General features: G+C 32.5%; 1 protein-coding gene across 1 annotated transcript in view; it reads right to left on the bottom strand.

Moving 5' to 3' along the window:
- Positions 1-416: 416 nt before the first annotated feature.
- Positions 417-12500, bottom strand: part of LOC119568416 (lysophospholipase D GDPD1-like) — a 27059-nt gene continuing 14975 nt past the window's right edge. Inside the window, exons 6-7 of the mRNA XM_037916937.1 lie at positions 10738-10852; positions 417-9807 (exon numbers count right to left, since the gene is read on the bottom strand). Coding sequence (XP_037772865.1) covers positions 9661-9807; positions 10738-10852 — 262 coding nt within the window. The 3' untranslated portion in view covers positions 417-9660. The remainder of the gene's footprint in view (positions 9808-10737; positions 10853-12500) is intronic.

Consider the following 12500-nt stretch of genomic DNA (forward strand, 5'->3'; position numbering starts at 1 on the left):
GAGAGAGAGGGGAGGCAAAGAGAGAGAGAGAGAGAGAGAGAGAGAGAGAGAGAGAGAGAGAGAGAGAGAGAGAGAGAGAGAGAAGAAAGAAAGAAAGAGAGAGATCGCAGCAGAAAGTTTCTGTTTAAAATTGATTCTACGCAAGCTTCTAAAAGGTGTTTACCTTACTCCATCTAATTCCTTTGATGAAAAATAAAGCATTTCTAGAGTAACATTGTTTACATGTCTTTGCAATCTACTTACTCTTTGATACCAGATACTTCATTAATATTGGAGCGGACTGATAACTTTTCTGTCATCCATAATGCCGGGCTGTTACGCATACCAGGAAAGCAGTGAATTTATCTATTGGTACGAATATTAATTATGATACATTTTTACCTTCAGTGTGACAGGATCAAAATAAAACAAAAGAACTATCTGTTGCCTTTTAATATGTAGCATTCAACATAGTGGTAACAGAAATTATTAAAAAAAAATTTACGTTCCTGAATCAATTCCACAAACATTGTTTCATGGTTGAATCAAGTTTTAAATATACATATGTATCTTATGACTTAAAAATTTTACTGCTGCTGTAAGCTTAGTATGACAAGCATTCTTAATCACCTCCTTAAGAGATTGATCACCAGTGCAGTGCCCTAGCATTGCAACTTCGGGATCCACTTCGCATAATGTTCCGAAGAAAGGCAGGATTCTTTTCTAAAAGTATAAACAGAATTAAAAGTATACACATGACTTCTCTCTACATAAATAAATAATGATAGTATAAATTAGCTTATAAATAAGACAGAACAATGATAGCCTGCCTCTGTGGCACCTGTCATCAAAAACCCTTAACTATTACAGTAATCAAGTGCGCATAAAACTAATGCTCTACATATGATGAAGTGAAGGTTATTGAAATGTTGAAGAGAAGATTCATCTGCCTGTGATGTCAGTTCACATTTTCTCATATTTTTCACTTTGAAGTAATGCGGTCCACCAACTATCTTGCACATAACTTTCTGTGAATAAACCTTGTATCAAAAAGTAGAAGGTTATCCCCATGCAAGGTCAGCAAAATCAAGGAAGAAATATGGCACCAATGTGATAAACTGACAAATACTTCAATGCATTTCTAAAGTTTCCACCTGGCTTCTTTCAACACTCCCGAAGCCACTGACAGAAATGAAACTGAATTCCTGATGTTGTTTGAATCACAGCAGATGATAATCACATGTACCAAACATTCCTATTAATAATGGAAAAAAAAAAAAAAAAAAAAAAAAAAAAAAAAAGGATTCACACCTCTTACCTAACATAAAAGATACAAAATTAGCTTAAGTCAAACTGTATGTTAATGAAAGTAAATGCCTCTAATGCATCTCAGTTTTTTTTTCTCATCATATAACTTAAATGAAAATTAAATGCAATTGATACAATACAAGCACTCGCAAAACCCCACAACACGAACAGAGGTACCTGGGGTCTGTAGACTAAAAAAGTAGTTGTAGGAGTATTAATAAACATTATAAAAAAACATTGATAATAATGACAAAGAATGCTTGATTGTCTACAAATTGTATACTGATTGGGCAATTACACTATCCTTTAATGCTTACTTTGCCCATCATTCAATATTGCTTTGAGTAACGTCAGGTTTCCAGTCTGATTGCATGAGAGAGAACCTCGCATCTCCTAAATAAACAACTCTCAGAGGGGGGGGAAAAAAAAAGAAGAAATCCATGATAAGAAAATATAAATTCAGTATCACTGGGTGTTACGATGACTTGGGAATAAGAAAAAGAAAAGAAAAGAAAAAAGGAGAAAGAAAAAAAAAATAATACACAACTGCATGAAACAATGTCTCAGCCAGTCACCTTCAGAAGCACAACCAAAAGAGTTTGCTGATCAATCTACTCTCTACCAGTTATTAAGTCTTTGTAGATGATGGAAATACAGTCACTTAATTACACCACACATGAACTATATTTGAAAAGAACACTTACTGCTTTTCCTTACCAAAAGAAGGTTCTGAATTATATTTCTGTCAAAAATTCCTAAATACAAAATGAAGATCTAGTCAGGTGGTATCAGTGACTGTATCTCTTTTCACAAAATAATACTGCAATATTAGAATTATTGGTATTCATTATCATCATGAATGCATATCACCCTATAGAGTAAACTGTGCTTTCATTACAAACCTAAATCATTAAAGATATACTGAAAACCTATCTTATACGCCAGCGTGCTTGCTAAAATCTGTTATTGTGTGGCAGTATGTATCACTATCAGTAAACTTCACATTGTACAAACACTTTCATTCGAGTGAAATGGATAACGTAGGTGAGAACTCCCAGTCCATAGGAAGAATGTCAATACAACTGCTTTCGAAACACATGAAAAGAACAAAATTTACATAGGAACTTAAATGCTCGTTATGTGACCTCCTAAATGAAAAGTTTCCATTTGATAAGGTTTTCTTTTTCCTAGGCTTCATAGCAGAGCAGCTTCAAAACTGTTCTTCAGCAGTGCCACTTCTATCATGGGCCAGTAAAGAAAATATCTTTGGGAAAAGAGAGCTAAATTACCTATTGTTTTCTTTATACTAAGGGGGGGGGGGGTAATTTCATTGCTAACACCACAAGGTTGGTTAAAAAGAAGAAGAAAAATAAAAAAGCTTTGTGTCATGTATATTGTGGGGAATCTTTGGTAAGCAAGAAAAGATTATTCATCCAGAAAAGAAAAGAAATACAAACTAAAAGGGGGAAAAAAAATAAAATTAAGAACTAAGATAAATTAAAACCAGCTTCAGAAAATGCAACTCTAATTTCCTTCAAGCTTACATCCTTTCAGGTGTGCACGGCAACCTTTCTTTTTTTTTTAAACACAAGATATAAGAAAAGAAAAAAGAAAAAATGCTGAATGGTGCAATATTAAGATGCAACTTTGGAAGAGGACGGAAACATATGAGCTGTTCTTAAATATACTGAACACTAACACACTTCTCAAGCAACCACATTTTCTTCAACCTAAGAGATCATTATGTAAGGAGGTAAGTGTGAGAAAATACAAGCACAAGCTCTCTTTTAAATTAAGCATGAGTATTACACAGTCTAAAACTAAAAATGGAGAGAAAAAATATTAAAATCTAAAGAGAAGCTAAAATAAGAAAAAAGAAAAAAGAAAAGAATGAGTCTGAATCTCACAGACCACTCGCAAAAAAGGTCATTAACTGTATCTTTTACCGGCAGACATCCACCAGGCTAAAGACTTAAAATTCTCTGAAAACCTTTCATGACGTTGAAGACCCACTTAACTGTTCGCAGTGGTCAAAGTAACACACACAATAAGCTTTGTGCTATGAATGGTACTGTGGATTGTCTCCTTCGAGGAAAGGTTCAAACTTTCAAACTCACAGTAATGCATTAAGTAAATGAAAAAGAAAAAGAAAGAAAAGAAGTTTGTGCACTAAAAGAAAATTATATATATGTAACATAACTGTTAAAATGTGTCATCAACATGCCAACAGCCTTTTCTTATGTCACCACTTGTACCAAAACCACTTCTGCTTATGTATTATTAGTAGCTCTCTCCTTTTAATTCTTTAAATATTTTATCATCTCAAATATTAAACCAGAGTGTCTATATTTTATTTGAAATGTGAAGATCTCAGCTTCAAAGTGAAATACCTTTTAAGGATGAATTGTCTGTGAAAGAATAGTTTATAAGTACACCCTTTTTGTGTAACAACTTTCCTGTAAACTTTTTTTAGACTTTCTCCTTTGCTGTTGCCATTTGGATCATCTGCTTTTTGTTTCTATTTCATATTGGAGCAATAAGTAGTGCAACAGTTAAAAAGAAAGAAAGAAAGAAAGAACGAGAGAGAGAAAAATCTATCGTGTGCATCTCGGCTACATGTTCTCCATCATCATGTGATATGAGTAGCAGTTATTGGATTAAAGTTGATAAAAATAATAATAAAAGAGTTTTTCATAAACAGAATATGAAGTTTCATTCCTCCTTCCTTTTCATTTCTTCTGTTTTCAAGCCGTATTTATATCTATTCTCATTTTCCTTTTCTCAGATTATGAATTAACTTTGCTCTTGATACTTAGAGTTCACATATGAACTAAAAACATTAAAAAATAATTGCTAAATACTAGCAAAGTAATCCATTTGTCATTTTACCATGCTTCAGAAAATAAGCATGTGCGAAACTTTCTTAAACTAAAATCACTTTCCTGACAACCTGTATAATAATAGGAGACAAATAATGTCTCCAACTGACAAGCACAACATACTGAAGTAAGAAAAAAAGAAAATAAAAAAGAAGAAAGAAAGAAAGAAAACAGCCTAAAATGCCATCATTCACCAGACCAAAAGCTGGTGATCCTTGTGCCCTTATGAAAAGCTCTCTTATAGAGGATAAAAAATAAATAATGAATACATATAAGCCTTATATACATTTCGGTGCATAGAAATATATAACCTCTAAAAATACAGTTTCTAAATACACTACATAAATATGTAATGCAAGTGTGCATTCATGTGAAATAAAGCACTCATCTCATTCATGCAAAGATAAGTTAAATATAGTAAATGCACAAACTGAGAAAATCACACAAGCATCTGCACAAACACAAACACAACACACACACAATTAATCTAAATGAACTATGTTGGTTTCCAATATGTTGAAGTGCAAATCAACATGCAAATTAAAGTTCTTGTTTTCTTCCTCATATCAAGCATATGTACTTCTGACAATGCAATGAAATATACTCATTATGGACAGACAAATAGATATAAATCTATAATATGTATACATCCAATATACACTATGCACTCATACATATCTACATATATAAACCTATCATGTGTATATGACTTGTTTATATTAAATATGAATGTCCACATGCAATGAGAATGAAGCCATAGAATGTGTGTGTAAGCAACTGTGCATGAATGCTACACTGATAATGAAAAAATCATAAAAACTTATTCTTAGTATTATCTTCCTTATCTAACACACTATTGTATATTTAGTAATTAAACTCTCTCTTTAATCTATAACAAAAGAGTGAAACAAATAGAATAAAACTTAGAATAAAATTTAAAGCCTGATAAACATATATAGAGTGATGCTATTACTATCTACCATTATAAAATCCTTTAGAGGGAATCCTGTGAGTGTCATGAAACATTCATATTCTGTTCACGAAAAACCCTTTTATTTTATTTTTTTTATTAACCATAACCCAATAACTGCTACTCATATCACATGATAGAGAACATGTAGCCAAGATGCACATGATATGATGCATTTTTTTTCTTTTTTTCTTAAGCAGTTGGACAACCTATTGCTCCAATATAAAATAGAAACAAAAAGCAGATGATCCAAATGGCAACAGCAAAAGAGAAAGTCTAAAAAAGTCGATAGAAAGTTGTTACATGAGGATGGATGTACTTATAAACTTTTCTTTCACACTAACTGCAAACAATTCATCCTCAAAAGGTATTTCATTTTGAACCTGAGATCTTCACATTTCAAAAAAAATATAGACACTGGTTTAATATTTGAGATGATAAAATATTCAAAAGACTAAAAGGAGAGAGCTACTTGTACAAACTTGTGTGTGTCTGTGCGTATAGTGTGTCTACATGCATGTGTGTGTCTATGTGCATCTGCGTCTGCGTGTGTGTGTGTGTGTTTCTCATGTGCTTAACAAAGAAATAAGATAAACAACAAGCAAACAGTGGACTTCTTTGTTAATGCGATAGCTCTGGAATAAGCTACAAGTAGTATAAACTGGTCCTCTGTTTGATGCACCTAACCTAAGTCTAATCCTTCCTACAAAAAGGGAAAATTGAATTTAATGGTCAGAATAAAGCCAGAATTCATTCATAGAGTAATTTTTTTTTCTTAAATCAGTCAACAATCTGCTCTTTTCATATTTGACCAAACCTTTTCCACCCACCTCTAATGTATAAGACAACCATTTTAAGCACATATGAAAAAAAAAAAAAGTTTAAAAATAATTTCTAAATACAAGCAAAGTAATCTGTCTGTAGTTTTACCATGCTTCTGCAAATTAAACAGAAAATAAGCATTTGTGAAACTCTCTTAAACTAAAATCACTTTCTAGACAACCTGTACAATTATAGGAGACTAATAATGTCTCCAACTGACAAGCACAACATACTGAAGTAAGAAAAACAGAAAAGAAAATGAAAGAAAAAAGAAAGAAAGAAAGAAAAGAGCCTAAAATGCCATCATTCACCAGACCAAAAGCTGGTGATCCTTGTGCCCTTATGAAAAGCTCTCTTATAGTAGAATTATTAGGGTAAAAAATAAATAATGAATAAATATAAGCCTCATATACATTTCAGTGCACAGAAATATATAACTTCTAAATACACTATATAAATATGTAATGCAAATGTGCATTCATGTGAAATAAAGCAGTAATTTCATTCATGCAAAGATAAGTAAATTCTCAAACTGATTAATTCACACAAGCATCTGCACACACACACACACACACACACACACACACACACACACACACACACACACAAAATTAATCTAAATTAACTATATTGATTTCCAATGTATGCATACACAATATGCTGGAGTGCAAATCAACATGCAAATTAAAGTTCTTGTTTTCTTCTTCATATCAAACATATTTACTTCTGACAATGCAATGAAACATACTCATTATGGACAGACAATAGATATAAATCTATAATATGTATATATCCAATATACACTATGCACTCATACATATCTACATATATAAACCTATCATGTGTATATGACTTGTTTGTATTAAATATGAATGTCCACATGCAATGAGAATGATGCCATAGAATGTGTGTGTTAAGCACATGTGCATGAATGCTACATTGATCAATCAATGCCTTTAATTCTATCAATATCCCCCAGCAATGTGCCTCATTTTCAACACACGTTTTATCCTTCTTTGACAAATGACTTGAAAAGAAATCTAAATATTGAGAGAAAAATTAAGTCATAATCTGAAAAAAAGGAAAATGAGAGTAAACATAAATACTGACTGAAAACAGAAAGAATGAAAAGGAAGTAGAAGGAAGGAGGAAGGAGGAGGAAGAGAAGAAGAAGAAAGAAAAAAGAAGAAAACTGAAAAAGAAGAAAGAGAAGAGGAAAAAAAGAAACACGACAAAGAAAAAGAAATAAAAAAATAGAGTAAGAGGAAAAAGAACACAAAGGATAAGAAGGTAAAGAAGAACATGAAGTAGACAGACAAAGAATTGTGCTCGTTAATACTTTTGGGTTCGTTTGGCCACAGATATTTGATATATCCTAATGAAAATGCAACCTTAACAAATCTTTTTAAACTATGAACTACAGCTTAATACACTTACAAAGAAATGATAACTAATATAAATCAGTCAGTGGTGTGTATGTATCTATGCAGTGCTCTGCCTTGCTGTACAATATGCATGATGCCTTGTTGCTATTCATGAGTGTGCACATCAGTGTATCTATATATACATATATATTCACTATAACAACTGGGTAGACCTGCCTGGTATGGTACCCCAACAGCATCAATAGCATTGAAATAATACAACAACAACAATAATAATAATAATAATAACAATAATAATAATAATAATAACAATAATAATAATAATGATAACTAGTAATAATCATAATGACAATGATAATGAAAAAATGATATAAACTTATTCTTAGTAATATCTTCCTTATCTACCGCACTATTGTAAATTTAGTAGTTAAACTCTCTCTTTAACCTATAACAAAAGAGTGAAATAAATAGAACAAAACTTAGAATAAAATTTAAAGCCTGATAAACATATATAGAGTGACATTATTACTATCTACCATTATAAAATCCTTTAGAGGGAATCCTGTGAGTGTCATGAAACAGTTCATATTCTGTTCATGAAAAACTCTTTTATTACTATTATTTTTTTTTATCAACCTTAACCCAATAACTGCAACTCATATCACATGATGGAGAACATGTAGCCGAGATGCACATGATATGATGCAAAAGTATTTTCTATTCTTCTTATTTTTATCTATTTATTATTATTATTTTTAAGCAGTTGCACTACCTATTGCTCCAATATAAAATAGAAACAAAAAGCAGATGATGCAAACGGCAACAGCAAAAGAGAAAGTCTAAAAAAGTCGATACAAAGTTGTTACGCGAGGAAGGTTACTGCCCCCATGATAGTGTAAATGGCCTCCTACAGTCTCTCCTATTTGCATTGAAACTGCGCATGGGAGAGTAAGCCAAAAAACCTGATTCCACAGTTATTGGGTTAAAAACTAAAAGGAAAAAACATAAGAACTACTTATGAGTCAGTGTCACATTATATAATTTTTGGCATGACCTTGCAACGTTTCTATCTACAAAAAGCCACCATTAGTTGCAAGCCATCCTAAATGCACTGGTAGCAAGCCCTTGTCAATCTCATGGTATGCATTAAGTGGGGGCAAATGCATGCAGATTCCTCCCACCTCATAAAAGCGTATGGTGAAGTTATCACAAGGCCAACATCACTAGAATTTTTAAAAATAAGTAATAACTGTGATAAAACACATATATACATAATCAAAAACTAATAATAATAATATCAATAAATAATAATAAAAGGTCTTCAATAAATAGTAGCACTTTTCTTTTTTTCTCTCTCTTTTTTCATCATTTTGTTTAGTTTTCTTTATTAATCTAATAAGGAAAAGAACTCTTAAATAATCTTTTGCACCTTGGTTACCCTCTCGGTGGAAGCTAGTTTGAGCAGCTGCTTCAGGAGTACGGATCCTGATTGTGAATTTTTTCTCTTCTTGCTCTCAAAAGATGATGAAACTGTTATGCAACATTACCAGCATCATTCATTAATAACTGTAGAACTCTTGGGACTATCTGTTGGTCTTGTACATGAAATATTGGATCTATATTGACATATATATAAAAATATATATAAATAAATAAAAAGTCAAGTAGAATTACACCATAGTTATTACAGGTATGATTTGCTTTCAGATCTTCTCTAATATCTGGCCTTGCAAATTACCGTTTCCCACTTTAAATCACCTAAAGTGTATGATTATGAAGCACAAATGCAGCAGACAAAGTGGTCTAAGGAGAGAACTCAGAAGAAATTGCACAGCATGTAAATGTACGAGAAACTAAAGCCTTCCTGAGACTGTGGGCAAAAAAGGAAAGAAAATGACAACAACAAGAGACCTCCATAATCAAACTAACAAATTACGAAAAGTAAAGAGAGAACAACCGTTTTTCTAATCTCCTTAATAGCAACCGTGTAATTTCGGTTTACATCTCGCGATCCGATTGTTACTAGTAAAAGTTTCATGCCATATTTACATTACTGGGGTTAGGATGGGCGAGTAATTGTCTTATACATTCTTCATGTAATGTTTATGTGCACATTTTTTTTACCCTGAATGATTTCACTGCGACTCTTTTTTCTTCCTTTACCCTTTTTTTCAAACAGCCACTTGTTATACTGCACAAAGGAGGTTGGGAGAGCTGGCCACAAGAACACCTCACATCCCCCTCCTCCTCTGTTGATAATAATGGTCGGCTTGTGTGAACCTCTGTCCTCCTCTTTCTCCTCTTCAGACGGATGAACTTAACTGAGTTTGTGATCTTGCGTGTACTGTGGGTTCGAGTCGAGGAAGGCTCTCAGCTTGGTTGGGTAGTCAGTCATGACGCCAGTCGCTCCCGCTTCGAAGGCACTGCGGAAATCTTCTTCTGAGTTCATGACCCAGAGGTAGGTCTGGAAAGAAAAACAAGGGGAAGGGATTCAGGGGTTTTCCATTTTGACAATTGTTCAATGGTTATATTTCTAATTGTATAATAAAGTGACTGAGGTAGGGAGAGGAGGAGGGAGAGAGAGAGAGAAGTGGAGAGGGGGATGGGAAGAGGGGAGGGAGAGAGGGTGGGAGAGAGGATGAAAGAGAGGTGAAAGAGAAAGAGAGACAATGGGACATATAGGTTACCTCTGCCATCTGACAACTCATTATCCAACATTTCATTTCATTTTGACATATACAAACCTGCATCTTTCTTCATTATCCATCTATAACACTATACCAATATATTAATCAATGCGAATTGGCCTGCTAATCTGATTGCAGGTAAGTTAGGTGATACATATACACAACAACAGGCCCATTATTATCATTTAGTAAAGAAAGAAAGAGAAAAAGAGGAAGAAGAAGAAGAAGGAGAAGAAAGAAAAGAGAGAGAGAGAGAAAAAAAAAACATGATAAGAAGATGAAGCATATAATACTATACGGAGACAATGGAAGTAAGGTCTTAGCATGCATCACTGTCTCGTTGACTTGATGAGTTGACCAACCAGGAGTGTGGAACACTTCAAGCCAACCAGCCTTCTTTTTTCCTTTTCACGGTGTTAGATTGTAAAGTGATAAATGATGATTCAATCTGCAGATGGTGGTCTTAACAATCTTAATGCTGAAATACTTGACTGTTGGGTAACTCATTACTTAACCATTCAGTAACATGAGTTGGCTGTAGAGGTATGAAGAGGGTAGGGAAGAGGAGAATAGAGTAAGTGGGGAAGCCAGAAGGAATGAGATATCGAGGGACCAAGTGAAAAAAATGTACACATCTTAAATAATCCATAACAGGACATCAACTGCAGCACAAACAACATGCCTGTACCACTAAGAATGTTGCTCACCTGAATGCCTCGCTTTGATAGGTGCTCAAACAAAGATCGCCTGATGAGCAGAGTGTTGGCAATCTTTGCGATAATTGAGTACCACCATTTCTCACCAAAGTTCTTGCTGTATATCCTGTTTGGAAGACGGCAGCTTTATAATACCAGGAAGATCTTAAAACTTCAAGAGGAAGAAAGAAATTAATCAAATAAAAAATGTATCTTTATTAGAGGAAGTTATATAGCATAACTACCCTCTAAATAAATGTTATTACAAAATCCTCTATACACACACACACACATAAAATATATATATATATATATATATATATATATATATATATATATATATATATATATATATATATATATATATATATATATATATATATAAATATATATATATATATATATATATATATATATATATATATATATATATATATGGGGGCCGCGGTGGCCGAATGGTTAGAGCGTCGGACTCAAGACTGTCACGACGGCAATCTGAGTTCGAGGGTTTGAGTCACCGACCGCCGCGTTGTTTCCCTTAGGCAAGGAACTTCACCTCGATTGCCTGCCTAGCCACTGGGGACCAAGTCAGCCCAAGTCAGTGCCGGGTAAATAGAGATGGTGACTCGGAAAAAAAAAAAAAAAAAAAAAAAAAAAAAAAAAAAAAAAAAAAAAAAAAAAAAAAAAACACCGGGCGGAAGGCAATGGCAAACCACCGCTCTAAATTGCCAAGAAAATCATGGAAGCCCATGATCGTCAAGGCCGCGGTGGCCGAATGGTTAGAGCGTCGGACTCAAGACTGTCACGACGGTAATCTGAGTTCGAGGGTTCGAGTCACCGACCGCCGCGTTGTTTCCCTTGGGCAAGGAACTTCACCTCGACTGCCTACCTAGCCACTGGGTGGCCAAGCCAGCCAAGTCAGTGCTGGTCCCAAGCCCGGATAAATAAGAGAGAATGATTACCTAAAAATGTAACCCCGGCACTCCCCGTGGAAAGGAACTGGGGACCCTACCACGTACTCACTCCAAGAGCATCACAACGTGAAAACTGCAATTGAGTATCATGCTGTGACCACGGCGGCTCAGACATGAACCTACCGTTAAATGATGATGATGATATATATATATATATATATAAATATATATACACATATATATAATTTATATATATATAATGATATAATATATAATATATATATATATATATATATATATATATACTATATATATATATAGTATAATAACATATGACATATAATAATACTAATAACATTATAAGTTGATATATACTGCTAATATATCATGCTGTACCACTGGGACTCAGTCATAACTACCTTTATATGATGATGTATTGATATATATATAAATATATAATCATATATATATATATATACATACCTATATATATATATCTATATATATATATATCTTTTATATTATATATATCTATATATATATATCTATATATATATATTATATTCTATACATATTATATATATATATATATACTATATATATATATATATCATATATATATATATATCATATATATTCTATATATAGTATATATATATATATATATATATATATAAATATATATATATAATATATATATATATCTATATAATTATATATATATATATATATATATAGTATATTAATATATATATATATCTATTATATATATATATATATAATATATATATAACTATATACATATATATATAATATATATATATATATACATATATATATATATATATATATATATATATA

Source organism: Penaeus monodon, chromosome 43 (genome assembly GCF_015228065.2).
Source record: "Penaeus monodon isolate SGIC_2016 chromosome 43, NSTDA_Pmon_1, whole genome shotgun sequence".
NCBI lineage: Eukaryota > Metazoa > Arthropoda > Malacostraca > Decapoda > Penaeidae > Penaeus > Penaeus monodon.